Genomic DNA, 19,063 nt, shown 5'->3' with positions numbered 1-19,063 from the left:
GTCTCTGAGATTGTCCTCAATTCTTTTCATTCTTTTTTCTTTATTCTGCTCTGCAGTAGTTATTTCCACTATTTTATCTTCCAGGTCACTTTTCCATTCTTCTGCCTCAGTTATTCTGCTATTGATTCCTTCTAGAGAATTTTTAATTTCATTTATTGTGTGTTCATCATTGTTTGTTTACTGTTCTTCTAAGTCCTTATTAAAACGTTCCTTGTATTTTCTCTATTCTATTTCCAAGATTTTGGATCATCTTTACTGTCATTACTCTGAATTCTTTTTCAGGTAGACTGCCTATTTCCTCTTCATTTGTTTGTTGTGGTGGGATTTTACCTTGCTCCTTCATCTCCTGTGTGTTTCTCTGTCTTCTGGTTTTGCTTAACTTACTGTGTTTGGGGTCTCCTTTTCGCAGGCTGCAGGTTCGTAGTTCCCAGTGTTTTTGGTGTCTGCCCCCAGTGGCTAAGGTTGGTTCAGTGGCTTGTGTAGGCTTCCTGGTGGAGGGGACTAGTGCCTGTGTTCTGGTGGATGATGCTGGATCTTGTCTTTCAGATGGGCCGGACTGCATCTGGTGGTGTGTTTTGGGGTGTCTGTGACCTTATTATGATTTTAAGCAGCCTCTCTGCTAATGGGTGGGGTTGTGTTCCTGTCTTGTTAGTTGTTGGGCATGGGGCGTCCGGCACTGGAGCTTGCTGGTCGTTGAGTGGAGCTGGGTCTTAGCGTTGAGATGGAGAGCTTGGGAAAGCTTTCACCATTTGATATTTCGTGGGGCCAGGAGGTCTCTGGTGGACCAATGTCCTGAACTTGGCTCTCCCACCTCAGAGGCACAGGCCTGACACCTGGTCAGAGCACCAAGATCCTGTCAGCCACACAGCTCAGAAGAAAATGGAGAAAAAAAGAAAGAAAGAAAGAGAAAAAAAGAAATAAAATAAACTTATTAAAATAAAAAATAGTTATTAAAAAAATTAAGTAATAAAAAAAAGAAGAGAGCAACCAAAACAAAAAACAAATCCACCAATGATAAGAAGCGCTAAAAACTATACTAAAAAAAACAAAGGACAGACAGAACCCTAAGACAAATGGTAAAAGCAAAGCTATACAGACAAAATTACACACAGAAGCATACACATACGCACTCACAGAAAGAGAAAAAGGAAAAAAAATATATCCTAGTTCCCGAAGTCCACTGTCTCAATTTGGGATGATTCGTGGTCTATTCAGGTATTCCACAGATGCAGGTGCATCAAGTTGACTGTGGAGATTTAATCCGCTGCTCCTGAGGCTGCTGGGAGAGATTTCCCTTTCTCTTCTTTGTCCGCACAGCTCCTGGGGTTCAGCTTTGGATTTGGCCCAGCCTCTGCGTGTAGGTCGCCTGAGGGCGTCTGTTCTTCTCTCAGACAGGACGGGGTTAAAGTAGTGGCTGATTCGGCGGCTCTGGCTCACTCAGGCCGTGGGGAGGGAGGGGCACGGAGTGCGGGGCGAGCCTGCGGCGGCAGAGGCCGGCGTGACGTTGCACCTGCCTGAGGCGCGCTGTGCGTTCTCCCGGGGAAGTTGTCCCTGGATCCCAGGACCCTGGCAGTGGTGGGCTGCACAGGCTCCCGGGAGGGGAGGTGTGGAGAGTGACCTGTGCTCGCACACAGGCTTCTTGGTTGCGGCAGTAGCAGCCTTAGCGTCTCATGCCCGTCTCTGGGGTCCGCGCCGTTAGCCGCGGCTCGCGCCCATCTCTGGAGCTCGTTTAGGCGGTGCTCTGAATCCCCTCTCCTTGCGCACCCTGAAACAATGGTCTCTTGCCTCTTCGGCAGGTCCAGACATTTCCCCGGACTCCCTCCCGTCTAGCCGTGGCGCACTAACACCCTTCAGGCTGTGTTCATGCCGCCAATCCCAGTCTTCTCCCTGCGCTCCGACGGAAGCCCGAGCCTCAGTTCCCAGCCCCGCCCCGGAGGGTGAGCAGGCAAGCCTCTCGGCCTGGTGAGTGCCGGTCGGCCCTGATCCTCTGTGCGGGAATCTCTCCGCTTTGCCTTCCGCACCCCTGTTGCTGTGCTCTCCTCCGCGGCTCCGAAGCTCCCCTGCCTCCCTCACTCCCCGTCTCCGCCCGCAAAGGGGCTTCCTAGTGTGTTAAAACCTTTCCTCCTTCACAGCTCCCTCCCACTGGTGCAGGTCCCGTCCCTATCCTTTTGTCTCTGTTTTTTCTTTTTTCTTTTGCCCTACCCAGGTACGTGGGGAGTTTCTTGCCTTTTGGGAGGTCTGAGGTCTCCTGCCAGCGTTCAGTGGGTGTTCTATAGGAGTTGTTCCACATGTAGATGTATTTCTGATGTATCTGTGGGGAGGAAGGTGATCTCCGCGTCTTACTCCACCGCCATCTTGAAGGTCTCAAAGGTATCATCTTTTAAGTGATACACTGCAATAAATGTGCAATTACAGCTTAAGATTCCAAACTTTCCCTCCGTAATCCAATCATGAGATTCTAGACACCATCATCAATCTAAAACGCAAAGCTGATCAGCTACCTTACTTTTAAAAAGTCTTAAATATCTTTTTTAAAAACTTTTATCTTTACATTGGAGTATAGTTGATTAACAATGAGGTGTTAGTTTCAGGTGTACAGCAAAGTGACTCAGTTATACATATACATGTTTCTATTCTTTTTCAAATTCTTTTCCCATTTAGGTTGTTACCTAATATTTGAGCAGAGTTCCCTGTGCTATACAGTAAGCGCTTTTTGGTTATCCATTTTAAATATAGCAGGGTACTTTTAATCTTTCATTTATGTCTTCAGCAGATACTTACCCTGTTTTCCTATCATAATTATTAACGTTGCCCTTTTCATTCCCCAATATATCCCAGTTGAGAGGGACAATTATTTGGTCTCCCTTTTATAGAGCACACACATTGTGTGCAAACTCTGGGGTAAAATCTGTGATCCAGAAATAAACTAAAGAGACTCACTGCCCCTGTTGAAGTTAACCTTACTGAGAGGAAAGAGTTATAAAGAGCGCACAGAATTTATAACACACTGTATAGAAATAACTTCTGTGATGAACCGCAAGGTTTTATCCAGCCAACAGCAGTAGAATTAGAATGACGTGGCCTACATAATTTTAAATTTGGTGGAACACACATTGAGGAAAGTAAACATGAATAGAGGAAACTGTTTTTTAACCCTTTTATTTAACCGAAGAAATTTAATATTATCATTCAAAATGTAGCCCCATCAGAATGAAGTGCAAGATATGTTATATCCTTTTCTTGTTTCTGAGCCTTGAAAGAGTATTTTAACATTACAGCCCATCTAGTTCAAAAGTTAAATTTGATCTGTATCTAGATTTTATAAGATTTCCAGTAGCAAGAAAGATTCACACAAAGTATTTTTTAATCCTCTTTCATGGATGTCTATTCTAGAGTTTGACTCATTTTTCTAGAGCAGTTTTAGCATTGTTTCATGACAGAATTACTATGTTTATATAATGTCTTGATGTACTTTACCAGATGAGGGTAACCCAGAGACTTTCCTGGCGGTCCGGTGCTTAAGACTCTGCCCTTCCACTGCAGGGGGCATGGGATCAGTCCCTGGCTGGGGAACTAAGATACCACATGCCGTACAGTGCAGCCAAAAAAAATAATGTGACTCTCCAGATGTATGTAACTCAAAATTTTTTCCCACTCATATTTTCCATCCCTTCTGTCTTCCTAGTGAATTTTGGTGAACTTTGACTCCGAATATAGCTTAACGTGATGGAAGTTACAATTTTTTATTATCTATTTGCGATTAATTGTATCAAAAGGAATAATTTCCCCCCTCATTGTGAAACTGCTCTCTCTTTTCTTTAAAAATAAAGCTATAGGGCGTCCCTGGTGGCGCAGTGGTTGAGAGTCTGCCTGCCGATGCAGGGGACGTGGGTTCGTGCCCCGGTCTGGGAGGATCCCACATGCCGCGGAGCGGCTGGGCCCGTGAGCCATGGCCACTGAGCCTGTGCGTCCGGAGCCTGTGCTCCGCAACGGGAGAGGCCACAACAGTGAGAGGCCCGCGTACTACAAAAAAAAAAAAAAAAAAAGAGAAGAAAGCTATATATTTTGTTCTTGTTAGAGTGAAATTAAGCATTTAAGTGATTATGAAGGTGTTGATTCCAGCAAAAGACTGGATTAAAACTGCAAGACAGTTCAAGAGTAAATATCCCAACAAAAGCACAGTGTGGACAATATTGAAAAACTCAGGACAGAGTAAAAAGAGAAGTGGGATGTGATTAAAAGGGGGAGCAGAGGGAATTTGATGAGAAATTGATATCACAATGAAAATATACACAAGCATGTTCCAAACGGATGAAAGACGTCAACCCATACATGCAATTAACTCAACATTCTTTAAGCAAAGAAAATACATGGGAAACAATAATGAGCTACACTATGGTCTAAAAATCAGAGTGAATATCAAAGATTTTAGAAAATGCAAAGGCCAAATAAGCAAGAAAATTCTAATTGGGGATGTCTAAACATAAATAAGATATAGATCAACAGAGCACCATTTTTTTTTCGGTATGCGAAAAAAACTAGTTTATAGAGAGAAAATGTAAAAATAAAAGAATTAAATTATAGTGAAATAAAGACAGTAAAGTGACTGTTTATGTCAGAGGGTAGGGAAGGAATAAGATGGTTGGAACCATCTCGAATTTACCAGTAATTAGGTGAAATGTACAAAATATTGAGTTCTTTTCAATGATTCTGTGATATAGACTTCACAGACTTGTTAGTAAATATTTTGGGCATTCTTTTATTGATAAACATTTATACAATCTGTAGTTTTCTCTATGAAAACATAAGTTGTGTGGAAATTTTAGCATATAGAAACGTCCATAACTATTTTTGTAGAAGGCATCCATACTGAGTGAAAAAGGAAACATTAAATTTTTGATAGAAAGTACAAACAGCACCCCCATTCACAAATGTATTAAATTTTTTCATATAGTATTTCATATTATTCAATAGTGTCTAATATTGTCAATAGCCCCCAATCCTTGTGTTTGTGTGGAGAGATTTGGGAATCTCTCCAATGCCTCTGATCTGAGATGGAGTGTGTCCTCTCGATTGGGTTGTCTCCTGATTGGGTTGTCTCCTGATTGGGTTGTCCACTCTCTTCCCCTATAAAAGGGGTAATCAGAGGCAGAAGTCACTGCGTTTTCCAGCAAGACACAGGCTGTCTGCATCTCAAGGGTGGGTCCAAGGACAGCTCTCGGAAGATGGGGGAACCTGAATGGACCAGTTTTCCAAGCCAGCCTCTTCTGGTGAGTGTGGAATCCATACTGATGGCAAAAGTGTACATTAGAATGCTTTTTTCTTCTGTAAAATCTAATTTAGCAGAATTTAGTTCTAAAAACAAGAAGGTATGTCATTGAAAGTTATTTCCCAGGTATTAATGTTTCTTAAGAAATAGTCAAGATTGTGTATATTTTTGTATATGAAGTTTTTTTGGATAATAGATGATATGTGTGTGTGTGTGTGTGTGTGTGTGTGTGTGTGTGTGTGTTTTAACCAAAATCACTAGGTAGTGGAAGTAGTATTTGGCCCTAGAGTGTTTAAATCATTCTCCTCTATGGACAATTATTTGCCCACAATGTGTTTGGTCTTTTTTTCTTCTTTTTTTTTTTTTTTTGCGGTACGTGGGCTTCTCACTGTTGTGGCCTCTCCCGTTGCAGAGCACAGGCTCCGGACGCGCAGGCCCAGCGGCCATGGCTCACGGACCCAGCCGCTCCGCGGCATGTGGGATCTTCCCGGACCGGGGCACGAACCCGTGTCCCCTGCATCGGCAGGCGGACTCTCAACCACTGCGCCACCAGGGAAGCCCCTTTTTTTCTTCTTTTTAAAAAACTTCTGTTCCCTGCTTCAAATAGGGCTCTCCAGTTTCTTTGTCATCCATCATTGTAGTTAATTTCTTTTTCCTACTCTCCCTTCTCACTTCTATTCCTCCCTATTCCGCTCCTTCCCTCTCTGTCTTTGTGTTGGCCTTGCTGTAGATCATAGCACCTAATTATACCTAACGCTATTACTAGACATTCCTTAGTCTAGAACCCTTTTCTCTCACCAAGATTAAAATAATCTAGGGCAATGACTTTGTTAAGTTAAATTCCGAGTAGTGTGTTTTAGTACACAACTTGGCATATAACAGCTGCTCTATAAATAGGCAGATCATTTTTCTATCAAACATTTTTCTATCAAGCATTTTTCTATCAAACATTTCATTACACTTTGAGTAATGAAAGGGGTAGTATTAATTATAATGTCAGGACAACAGGAATAAAGTGAGTTTTATGTTTTCCCTTTAAAAAAATGTCTTCGAAGACAGAAGTGTGAGATTTAAAAGGAAAGGTGCACTGATTAGGTTCACAGTTTAAACAAATTACTGTGAGGAGACTTAGAATGGATCACAGAGAGAAAGGATTGAAATCTTTGATTGCAGTCCACCACAAAACAGACTAATTCATTTTATCATTGTAGTTGTGTGCATTTATTAGAAAAATTTGGAAAGTAGTTTTTGGAGTTTGCATAACTTCTCTTAAAAAAAGATATCTGAGCACCTTGGAAAGCCAAAGCACTAAATGACTATATCAGTGGAAACATTAAAATTCTTATTATCCTCTCTTCATTGAGTACCCAACTTAGTGAGAAAAGCAATCTCAAATAAGTAGATAATAGTCCACATAAAATTAAAATTTACACAGAGAAAATGTAAGATTAATTTTGATATGGGAACAGGAAAGGTTGTTCTGTGGCATTTTGTAGGTCAAATGAAAGGTGCTCAAGAATTATTCAAAAGTTGGGAATCTTCAGGTAGATTCAGGAGGGCAAATGGAAGGCTAATTGGTATAAGAATGTGGGATGGTAGGGCGTCCAGAATGCCATTCAGGGGCAAATGCGATATTACTTCCAACAAGTGAGTTTGTGGAGACATTGAGATAAGGATGAACTATTTGGGGAATTGGCTGGTTCAACTTGGGACCTGGTCACAGTGAGTTGAGTCATGGATATTATCACTGATCTGGTGGGTAGGCAGATGGATATTTGGGTCTTAGAGTTGAAGCCAGATCGGTGAATCTGTGAGCATTTCTAGTTCATTAATGCTATTTGAAGGCAGGGGAATGGATGGGATTTCCTAGAAGAAGGTTTGGATGTAGAACAGATGTGAAAGCAGGACCGACTTCTAAGAAGCATCAATTGTTGTGTTGAGATAGTAGAGAGAGGGTAGGAGGAGGGGAAGGATGGGAGTCAGGGAGTAAACATTGTTATTTACAGGGCTTCCCTGGTGGCGCAGTGGTTGAGAGTCCGCCTGCCGATGCAGGGGACACGGGTTCGTGCCCCGGTCCGGGAGGATCCCACATGCCGCGGAGCAGCTGGGCCTGTGAGCCATGGCCGCTGAGCCTGCACGCCCGGAGCCTGTGCTCCTCAATGGGAGAGGCCACAACAGTGAGAGGCCCGCGTACCGAAAAAAAAAATGTTATTTACAGTGGAAAAAAGGAACTTTATGATGAGAATGTGGCCTTTCTAAGTTATGTTATGAGCAGGAGAATATTTGAGTGAAGATGGGACTTGGGTTTGAAAGAAAAGTATCGGAGTGTTGAGAGGTACATGATCTCACTGAAGATGAGGCACTAAAGAACTAAGAAAACTAGGTGATTGCATGTCTTAAAGCAAAGTAAAAAAGAGATATCAAAAAGTTTAATGTCTTGGTATTCAAAGAAACCTGTGATCTCTTTGTCCAGATAATGTTGGATTAGGGGGTACCAGCATGTGCGGAGTTGACAGTGACAGGGGTGGTAAGAGGAAAACATCCTCAAAGGAGGATGGAGGAGGGGAAAGTCTGGAATTGGTACTGGGCAATGACCTGGAGCTTTCTGTCCTTGACTCCTATCTGTTTGATGTCCCAGACTTCAGTTCTCAATGTGTGGTGCCGGTACTAGAAGCAGCAGCGTCAGTTGGAATCACCTAGAAACGCAATTTCTTGTCCCCACCCCAGACTGACTTGCATTGAGATCCGGAAATCTGAGTTCTAACAACCCTCTGAAAGACTGTGACGCAGAGTAAATTGAGATTCATTTCTCTAGGGAGACAGGAGAGTGGTTATCCAAACGAGCTGAGGACATTCTCCATGACTGGCAGTGGTTTTCCTCCCCCACTTTATTCAAATGTTACATTTCGTTTTGTTTTCACAGGGGAAGCTCAAAAGAAATATGATGCCTGAGACGTTGGAGAAGAAAAGACAAGACCATTTAGCCAAGGCCAGACAGAGACATCGTGACGGAACTGCACTTCCTATGAGGCTGACCAGCTGCATTTTCAAGAGCCAAGTCACAAAGATAACTTCTCATCCTGACAATGCAGTCAGGCGCCGTCGATGCGAGGGGACCTTGGAGAAGCCCCAGCAAGCCTGTGCATTCAGGAGACTGCAGGGACTCCAGGTCTACAGCCCTGAAGGAGAACCTTTCAGCACGTTGGACAGCACAATTATTTTCGGAGTAATTGCCCTGCGTGGTGCAGGTGAATCCCTGGGCCGTGCTGGTGCCGGGTCTCTGCACACCAGCCCTGAAGCCATCACTGCCCAGTGTTCAGACGGGGCAGAGATGATCCCAGGATTGGATCTCTTCCTCCCACAGACCCTCTGCAGGCAACGAGTAACATATGCAGATATTCGCCGACAGGCTCAGAAAGTGAAAAGAGCAAGGGAGAGACTGGGTATGGCCTTGAGGGCAGCCAGGCTTGCCAGGGAGACAGAGAGAACCAGGAGCCCTGAGAACTAGATGAAAAATGGACAAGACTGTGCTGAAGAAGCCGAGTGCTGCGGCCCCTGGGAAGTGGTTCACTGAAGGACAGCCCTCCATTCTACTTGCCTCTTTAAGTGTCAACTATGTTTCTGGACTGAGATGCTTTGTTAGATTAACATTGTACTCTATTAAACTCTTGTTAGACAAAAACGATAAGAGTAAACGTTTTTGTGAGTGAGAGATTGGGTTTCATGTGACAAGAAAAATGATTTTTCCTTACCTTTGTACACTTCAATCTCTGTCAGGATTTCACTATTGAATTCTACAGAGGTAATGTAGTCTGGGGGGATTATTTAATGTATTTTGTTATAATATTTTCTTACATTGCTTACACTTAGGCAAAAAATGATACCTGCTGTAGAGATTATTTTTTATTATTAATGCTATAAAATTTTATTAAGCTTGCTTTTTACTTCTCATTTTAACATCTTTTTTTTGTCATTGTGTCAAATGCTAAATCAGACATGATTTTTTTTTAACATCTCTATTGGAGTATAATTGCTTTACAATGGTGTGTTAGTTTCTGCTGTACAACAAAGTGAATCAGTCATACGCATACATATATCCCCATATCCCCTTCCTGTTGCATCTCCCTCCCACCCTCCCTATCCCACCCCTCTAGGTGGACACAAAGCACCGAGCTGATCTCCCTGTGCTATGCGGCTGCTTCCCACTAGCTATCTATTTTACGTTTGGTAGTGTATATATATCCATGCCACTCTCTCACTTTGTCCCAGCTTCCCCTTCCCCTTCCCCATATCCTCAAGTCCATTCTCTACTAGGTCTGTGTCTTTATTCCTGTCTTGCCCCTAGGTTCTTCATGAACAATTTTTTGTTTGTTTGTTTTAGATTCTATATATATATGTGTTAGCATATGGTATTTGTTTTTCTCTTTCTGACTTACTTCACTCTGTATGACAGACTCTAGGTCCATCCACCTCACTACAAATAACTCAATTTCGTTTCTTTTTATGGCTGAGTAATATTCCATTGTATATATGTGCCACATCTTCTTTATCCATTCATCTGTCGATGGACACTTAGGTTGCTTCCATGTCCTGGCTGTTGTAAATAGAGCTGCAATGAACATTTTGGTACATGACGCCTTTTTTTTTTTTTTTGCGGTACGCGGGCCTCTCACTGTCGTGGCCTCTCCCGTTGCGGAGCACAGGCTTCGGACGCGCAGGCTCAGCGGCCATGGCTCACGGGCCCAGCCGCTCCGCGGCATGTGGGATCTTCCCGGACCGGGGTACGAACCCGTGTCCCCTGCATCGGCAGGCGGACTCTCAACCACTGCGCCACCAGGGAAACCCCATGACGCTTTTTGAATTATGGTTTTCTCAGGGTATATGCCCAGTAGTGGGATTGCTGGGTCATATGGTAGTTCTATTTGTAGTTTTTTAAGGAACCTCCATACTGTTCTCCATAGTGGCTGTATCAATTTACATTCCCACCAACAGTGCAAAGGGTTCCCTTTTCTCCACACCTTCTCCAGCATTTATTCTTTCTAGATTTTTTGATGATGGCCATTCTGACCAGCGTGAGATGATATCTCATTGCAGTTTTGATTTGCATTTCTCTAATGATTAATGATGTTGAGCATTCTTTCATGTGTTTTTTGGCAATCTGTATATATTCTTTGGAGAAATGTCTATTTAGGTCTTCTGCCCATTTTTGGATTGGATTGTTTGGTTTTTTGATATTAAGCTGCATGAGCTGCTTGTAAATTTTGGAGATTAATCCTTTGTCAGTTGCTTCATTTGCAAACATTTTTACATACTTTTTTAAATGTACTTTTTAAAGGTTCATTTTTTTCCCTAGAACTTGATTTTGAAAATATTATTGATGAGTTGGCTTCTAGTAAAACAAAGAAAGTAAAATTTTCATAAATTCTGGTTGTTATAAATAAAATATTTAAATTTAAAATAATATTTTACATCCTAATATCCTTACATTTCAACTTTTCAATTTTTTTCAACTACTTTAATGATCAGGGATGGGAAGGCACATTGTCAGTGGTCAATAAATATTACTTGACTGGATGGATTTGTATTTTGCGGTGGAAGGACGCCATAAATTATTTGGATTGGAAGAAGACAATGTTATTGCACTTTATGGGATTTAAGAACTATGCAGGTTTTATCCTGTGTCTTTTCTCCCTCTAGTGGAGGCATATGAGACATGGGGGTGAAGAAATACACCAAGCTTGATGTTTATAGTAAGAAAAAATCCTATTGTGGAGATCACAACTTTACCCACTTACTTTAGAAATATAGGATTCCTGAAGGTGACTGTATTTTAGAACAACATGTAACACTGTTGCAGAAACAGATAAAGCCTTGCACAGATCTTCTTCAGAAAGAACTTTAATTCAACCATTATAGATTTATAGGTCCTAATAACTAAGAGGAAATGGAGATCCAACCTTTCTCTTTGTCTATTTCAAGTTGTTGTAATCAAATGCAAAATGTTGACAACCCATTGGCTACTGTGTCAGATGGGGCAATTGTCACAAGTAATGTTTCATAGCAAACCACCCATGAAACTAAGTGTCTGAAAAAAATGAGGCTTGATTGTTGCTGCTGAGTCTGTGGGTTGGCTGGGGCAGTGTGCTGATCTTGGCTGGGCTCACTCATATGACCACAGTCAGCTACAAGTTGGCTAGGTGGCTGACTATGGAAAACCTCAGCTGGTATAATAGGATTACTAAACTCTCTTCCATATGTTTCTCACATATGTCCAGCAGTTTATCCTGGGCATATTCTCATGGCAGAGGCAGGTATGCCAAATCAAGCAAGATTAACCATGTAAAGGGAAAAAAGGATGGCACACTCACTTTTGAAACCTCTGAGTCACACTTGCTAATATTCCTTTGGCCAAAGCAAGTCTCAAAGCCAAGTCTGAGTCAGAGTGGGAAGGAGTTACAAAGTTGCAGGGAAGGGGTGTGGAGACATGGAGACCCGTCTTGAGGCCACTGATGCAATCAATCTACCTATATTGGCTAAATGTAAGAGCTGTGCAATCTCATTTCAATATCCCTTAGAACTGTCACCGCTGTACTGAACACTCTGGATAAGCCAAGCATTGAAGACCCACCCATCATAAATGAACCCTTGTTTGTAAACATGTGTCAACCCCCTCCCAAGTTGTGGCTGCCACAAATGACAAAAACCAAGCCTCTGACAACCAAGTTTAATGTTGCTATCAAATTTTCCAACACATGATTATTACTGAGCCAATTGAATCCTAAGTGGTAAGTTGATTCAAAGTAAATATTTAGTCTCTTCTCTGTGTCCCCAAGAATTCCTGAGGTCAAAGGAAGAGAAGGCAAGGGGCCAGGGATCTGGAAGAGGAGCTCTGTTATCAAGAGCTCAAAGCCCAGCTCAGCCACCTACAGCTGTGTAATGCTGAGAAAGGTACTTAAGCTCTCTGGGTCTCAGCTTAAAAAAGAGAGAATTCATTCATTCCCTCATTCATTCAACGTATTTATGGAGAACCTACTAAATACACTTCTCTGTACAGATGGAGTTCAGAGTTTGTTGGAGACACCCCCCCCAAAAAAAGGGAAATTATAATACAGGGCTAGAAAGCATGAAGTTGTACAAAAAGAATTAATAAACAGAAAGCTAAAGTAAATAGATTTGGGAGGTTTAAAAGGGAGTTCTCAAGTCCTGTGTTGATAGCAGAGCCCAAGAAAAAGAAAGACTTCTCTTCTTTCCTGGCAAGGACTCAGCCAATAAAAGCCTTGGACTGTTTGTTTACTATAGCCCTCTTAACTTCCTTTTCCTCTCTTTAAAAGAGTTCTCTTTCCCTTGCTGTACAGGAACTTGCATGTGGCTCACCACGCGTTGCATATTGCAGACCCTGAATTGCAATTCTCCACTGATACCAAATAAACCCATTTTTGCTGGAGAAATATCTGGCAGTCTATTTGTTTCAGCTCAACAAAGCCTTAGGAGACACACAGAGATGATATCTAATCCTACTTCAAGAGATTCAAAGAATAATACAATATGGTAAATCAACTATACTTCACTTTTTTAAAAAAGAGAGATTCAAAGAATATTTCCTAGTGGAAGGGATGACTAAGCTGAGACTCAAAGAGAGGATAACAATGAATCAGATTTTGAGGAAAAATGTCATAGGAAGAGGGAATGGCAGGTGTAAAGTCCCAAAATAAATGTTTCCTTTCTGGCTTTAAAGACAAGCTGAGCTATCAGCATGGAAAACAGAAGAATATTCTAGAATATTCTAGAACATTCATGAGTACAACACAAATCCCCTGGGGATCTCATTAAAATGCAGGCTGTCTGTGCTCTAAAGCCCGCGAACCACAACTACTGAGCCCACACGCCACAACTACTGAAGCCCACGTGCCCTAGAGCCCACGTGCTGCAACTACTGAGTCCATGTGCTGCAACTACTGAAGCCCGCATGCCTAGAGCCCATGCTCCACAACAAGAGAAGCCACCGCAAAGAGAAGCCTGTGCACCACAACAAAAAGTAGCCCCCACTCACCGCAACAAGAGAAAGGCTGTGCACAGCAATGAAGACCCAACGCAGCCAAAAAGTACATAAATAAAACAAAATAAAAAGTAAAAAAAAAATGCAGGCTCTGGTTCAGCAGATCTGGGGTGGCACCTGATGTCCTACTTTTCTAACAAGGTGAGGCTGATTCTTCTGGTCCACAGACTACACTTTGATTAGGGAGCTATTAAAGTGGCCACAGAGGGGAGATCTACATGTTGAATTTTCACTTCCTTCTCTTTTTTTCAATTGAAGTATAGTTGACTTACAGTATTATGTTACTTTCAGGTGTACAGCATGGTAATTTGATATTTTTATAGATTATACTCCATATAAAGTTATCATAAAATATTGACTATATTCACTCTGCTGAACCTTACATTTTTGTCACTTATTTATTTTACATCTAGAAGTTTGTACCTCTTAATTCCCTTTGACTGCTCCTACTTACCAACATAACTCTTTTAAGTGTTTCTGCCTATAAGTGTGTGTGCTTTATTTATCCCCTGAGGCTCTCCTTACAATTTTACTGACCATTTCTATAAAAGCAGGAGGGTTCTTTGTTGAAAGGTAAGGCAGTCAGTCAGAAGACACATCATTTATTGAGGGCTACTCTCTGTGTCAAGCATGTGATAGATACTGGAGAGGCACTCTTGAAGCCACACATCAATGGACTTAGGACAAAACAAAATGGTAGCCAGAAGTTCTTGGTCCCGCCATTGCACTGCGATCTGTTATCTCCGCAAAACTCTGGAAAGTCAAAGAGTTGCAGAACACAGAAGATAAAATGGTAAGCTGGAACAGGAACTCTTGTTTCTCAGCAGGGCGTGAAGCCATGGGAAGACCATCCCGCATATCCGTCCATGATCCGAATTTCCCAGAGAGTTCTGGGGCTGGCAAGATCCTGCATTTCCATATTAAGCCGAGAAGAAAAGATTTCAGCGAAGGCTCCTGCAGGCACCTGCTTTCCTGAAATGTTGTTTCGTAGTGTATTTGAAAGCAAGAAAGGACTTTAACCCTGTGAGAGAAATTAGAATCAGAAACAGTGGCAGGATTAGTACAAATGTGGGTCCAGGGATCAGATCTATGTGGGCATGGGTCTTATAAATACAGACAGAGATAAATATGACAATAAAAACTAGAAGGATAAACATTTAAATGTTAACAGTGATTACGCCTAGTGTGGCAGGCACTGTTGGCAGACTCAAAAGCTATTCTCAACCTCTTTACTATTGATATTCCCATTCTAGAAGCTAGAAAGCAGAATACTTGTTTTTTCAAATTCCTTTGTAACTATGAGTAGTCATGTGATGCAGTTGTGACCAATTAGGTGAAAGGGAAATCTGCTAAGGGGCTTCTGGAAAAGCTTTTGTTTCCTGTTAAAGGGAGAAGGTTGAAAGGAGAGTTTACCACTCTGCCCCATCCCTCTCCTTCCTGCCTTGAACGTGGTCACAATGTCTGGAGCTATGGCAGCCATCTTGCAACCATGAAAATAATTGATGAAAAGTCAACATGCTGTCAGTGGAAAGGAAATCTAGGGAGAGCTTAGATCCTTAACAATACCACTAAGCAACAGAACCAATACCAGCAACACCTAACTCTGGACTTCTATTCTTGCAAGAAAAAGAATTTCATATTTATTTAAGCCACTGGATCTTAGTTACTTGTGCTTGGAATACATCAGTGAAAAAAAATAAGACCTTCTAGTGGGGGATGGAAGACCATAAAAATTAAATGAGATGAATAAGGAAATTACAGTGTTAGAAAGTGGAAAGCATGGAAAAGAAAATCAAGGCAAGGTGCGTGGAGGAAGCATGAACACCAGGGTAGGGGAATAGGAGGCTGCACAAAATACAGTTGTCAGAGGAAATTTCATTGATAAGAAATGACTGGAACAAAGATTTGAAGGACGTGAGGGAAGTGAGGGAGTTGTCCATGCAGGTATCAGGACAAAAACATTCAAGGCATTCAAGAGCATTCAGTTCAAGGTTCCTAAGGAGGAAATGAGCCTGCCATGTTTGAAGAATCTTGAGCAGGCCAGTGAGGGTGGAGCAGAGTGAAGCGAGAGGTCAATTAATAGAAGACAAGGTCAAAAAGGAAAAGAGAGTCAGATTAGACAAGGCCTTGTGGGCCACCAGGAGGACTTTGGCTTTTACTCTAAGGTGGGAGCCATGGAGTGTTGTAGGCAGAGAAGGAATGTGACCTGACTCAGGGGTTCACGAGTGCCCTCTGGCTGCTGTAGGGAGAATAGACCAAAGGTAGGGCAGGGAAAAGGTAAGAGAGGCAGCAGAAGAACGCTTTTGTGGCTATTTCCATCATCCTGGCTAGAGACTTGCACTTGGACCACAGTGGAAGGAATGAAGGGAAAGAGAAGCGATCAGACTCTGGATCCATTTTGAGAAAAAGTCATCAGGATTTGCTGATGAATCAGAGACGGAAGAGAGTGAGAAGAAAAGCAGAGTCAAGGTTAACTTCACACCTTCACTCCCGAGCAATAGAAAAATAGAGGACCCTATGTGGAAATGAGAGGTAGGGGAATCAGAAGCTCATTTGGAACGTGTTACATCTGCGACATCTATCAGACATCTAAGTGGGGGCATTTGGAAGGTGGCAGGTTATATGAGTCTAGAATTCAGGAGAGGGGGCTAAACTGCACATTATTTATAATTTGGGGGTCATTGCTAATAGATGGTGTTTGTAGCCATAAGATTGGATGAGATCCATTGTGTAGAGGAAAACGTGCGCTTCGAACAAAAATGATGCATTGTTAGAGGATACCCCTTTGGGTATTATCTGATCTATGGTGGAGCTATTTTACAATTCTGTAAATTTTAAATAACTGACAGTGATGGAAAATAATTTCATGGAAAAATCTGTTTTTCCTTTACTTGCACTCTCATTTCAATATTATTGAGATTATATATGTATTTAATTCACATATATTAATACATAAGTAATACACATATATGAATTTTAAATATATTATATGATACTAATAATTATATATGTCTGTATATTTATAATTATATGTATGATTATATTATATAATATTAATAATTATATATAATGCCTTTATATTTATAATTATGTATAAAATACAATTGTGTATAATTATGTATAATTTATAGATATTATATATGAAATTTATATATAATATATATATTATATAATATAAAATTTATATATTGTAATGTGAATAATTATATATAATGTCTGTATATTTACAATTATATGTATAATTATATGTTCTATATATTACATATAATTATCAATGAGGAAACCAGGCAGATGTTATAATTGGTTCAAAAGAGAACACAAAGAACATACATATATATAAAGTAGTAATATTATGTATTAGGTATACATTGTGAACACTGTGTACATTATATGTGTGCTATGTATTATGTGTACATTATATACATTGTACACATTATATGTATGATGTAATACACATACACGTCTGTTCTTTGCGTTCTCTTGTGAACCAGTTATAACACCTGCTGCTTCCCTCACTGATTAATGAGCAGAATAAAATCCTTGACAGGTGCTTATTTTATATCTGTGAGTCACGACTTTGTCTCTTTTAGTTTGCATAGCTACTGAGGAGCAGAGCTGGCATTTAAACCCAGGCAGTCTGGCTCCCAAACCCCCACCCTTAAACCCCAAACTTTATCAAATGAGTTAATACCCGTGTACGTGTTTAGCTCACAGTAGGTACTCAACATACAGTGCTGTCTAGTATTGCTAAGAAGCAGACATTCTGTCTGACCAGAACCTGCGTACAACATGCAGACTCTCACCGTTTTGGAAGTGGAGGGAACGGATGACAGTGCGATCCTTGAGGTGTCGGACTGGGAGCTGGGTTTGGTCTTCCTGGTCATGCATCTTCTGTATTCTTCCCGTACCTGAAGGTGGAGACACATCACGGGGAGTTGAATCACTCTTAGATGCAGGGCCATGTGTGGGCAGAGGCATGAGCCCTGGAAGGAAGGGGACTGGGAAGGCGGCAGCTACCTACCTGGCGGTTGAGCAGACAATGAATGAGGAAGATGAAGGCTCCTTGCAGGCTGTTGATGATGGTGAACAAGTAAGCCATGATATTGGCCATGGGTCCAATCTGGAAAATGCCCAACACCCAGGAACACCCCAAGATGAAGATCTGAGCAAAGGCTTTGAATGTCAGTAACCTGGAGGGGAAGATTTGCAGAGGATAAGGTTCTAGGAGGTGGCTGTTGTCCTCATGGGCCACCACTCTCCCAGGTTTAGCCTGAGGCTGCCACCATGTGACCCGTCACCTGGGTGAGAATAAATGTGGAACAGAGGCTCCAAGCCTAGAGGTAGGAAAATCAAGTCCTACAGACATTGAAAAGGCAATTGGCCTACAGATACACGTGGACACAAAGATGTGTGGACACATGTATTTAATGCAATATTGTCTGTAGTAATAAAAGGCTAGAAGGCACTATTTACAATAGACAAGACATGGAAACAACCTAAATGTCCATCAACAGGTAAAGAAGATGTGGTTTGTGTGTGTATATATATATATATATATATATATATATATACATATATATCTCACATATATGTTGTATATATGTGTGTATATATGTGTACATTTCTATGTATATATATATATACACACACAAAGGAATATTTACTCAACCATTAAAAAGAATGAAATAATGCCATTTTTATCATACTAAGTATGATAAAGTATGTAAGTCAGAAAGAGAAAGACAAATACCATATGATATCACTTACATGTGGAATCTAAAATACCACACAGATGAACTTATCTACAAAACAGAAACAGAGTCACAGACATAGAGAACAGACATGTGGTTGCCAAAGCAGGGGGAGGGGGAGGGATGGATTTGGGGTTTGGGATTAGCAGATGCAAACTATTATATATAGAATGGATAAACAACAAGGTCCTACTGTATAGCACAGGGAACTATATTCAATACCCTGTGATAAACCACAATGTAAAAGAATATGAAAAAAGAATATATATGTAAAGCTAAGTCACTTTGCTGTACAGCAGAAATTAACACAACATTGTAAATCAACCATACTTCAATAAAAAAATTTTTAAAGGCTAGAAGGACCTACCTGTCCAAGAATTTGGGACACATCAAGTGAACCGTGAAGCCATCATATGAAATACTATGAAGCTTTCCTTTTTATTGGAGGCAAAACTCACATACCATAAGATTAACCATTTTGGCCACTGAAAGTGTGCAACTCAGTGGCATTGAGCACAATGTACAAACATCATCACCATCCAGCTCCAAAACATTTTTATCACCCCAAAAGTAAATTATGTACCTATCAAGGAGCCGTTCCCTATTTACTTATCCCGCAACTAAAACAACCCAAATGTCCACCAACAGATGAATGGATGCACACAATGTGGTCCATCCATATACTGGAATATTATTCAGTCATAAAAAGTAATGAAGCACTGACGCTCGCTACAATGTGGATGAACGTTGAAAACGTGCTGCTCAGTGAGAGAAGCCAGACACAAAAGGCCACATAGTGTATGATTCAATTGATAAGAAATGTCCAGAATAGACAAATCTATAGAGATAAAGAGTAGATTATAAAAACTTTTTTTTTTTTTTTTTTTTTTTGCGGTACACGGGCCTCTCACTGTTGTGGCCTCTCCCGTTGCGGAGCACAGACCGGGGCACGAACCCGTGTCCCCTGCATCGGCAGGCGGACTCTCA

The 19,063-nt window shown here is 41.2% G+C and overlaps 2 protein-coding genes across 3 annotated transcripts in view; one reads left to right on the top strand and one right to left on the bottom strand.

Moving 5' to 3' along the window:
- Positions 1-5,225: 5,225 nt before the first annotated feature.
- Positions 5,226-8,777, top strand: MBD3L3 (methyl-CpG binding domain protein 3 like 3). The gene is made up of 2 exons (XM_029216865.1): positions 5,226-5,270; positions 8,193-8,777. The coding sequence occupies exons 1-2, from the start codon at positions 5,226-5,228 to the stop codon at positions 8,775-8,777; spliced, it is 630 nt and encodes a 209-aa protein (XP_029072698.1).
- A 5,135-nt stretch (positions 8,778-13,912) lies between these two features.
- The window catches only part of ADGRE1 (adhesion G protein-coupled receptor E1), a 46,145-nt gene continuing 40,994 nt past the window's right edge, over positions 13,913-19,063 (bottom strand). The window contains exons 18-20 of one of the 2 annotated variants that reach the window (XM_029217707.1): positions 17,347-17,515; positions 17,129-17,233; positions 13,913-14,346 (exon numbers count right to left, since the gene is read on the bottom strand). In XM_029217707.1, the coding sequence (XP_029073540.1) occupies positions 14,341-14,346; positions 17,129-17,233; positions 17,347-17,515 (280 nt within the window). In that variant the 3' untranslated portion in view covers positions 13,913-14,340. The remainder of the gene's footprint in view (positions 14,347-17,128; positions 17,234-17,346; positions 17,516-19,063) is intronic. The other variant, XM_029217706.1, reaches the window with a different exon arrangement.

The sequence above is a fragment of the Monodon monoceros genome, unplaced genomic scaffold (genome assembly GCF_005190385.1).
Source record: "Monodon monoceros isolate NGI ecotype Baffin Bay Population unplaced genomic scaffold, NGI_Narwhal_1 Super_Scaffold_12, whole genome shotgun sequence".
NCBI lineage: Eukaryota > Metazoa > Chordata > Mammalia > Artiodactyla > Monodontidae > Monodon > Monodon monoceros.
Note: the sequence above shows the minus strand (reverse complement) of the source record. Positions and strands in the feature narration are given on the sequence as shown.

Bases quoted from the DNA above. Each gene is read 5' to 3' on its own strand.
- MBD3L3 (XM_029216865.1), top strand. From the start codon at position 5,226: ATGGGGGAACCTGAATGGACCAGTTTTCCAAGCCAGCCTCTTCTG. The intron at 5,271-8,192 runs GTGAGTGTGGAA...TTGTTTTCACAG, and splicing joins TTCCAAGCCAGCCTCTTCTG to GGGAAGCTCAAAAGAAATAT.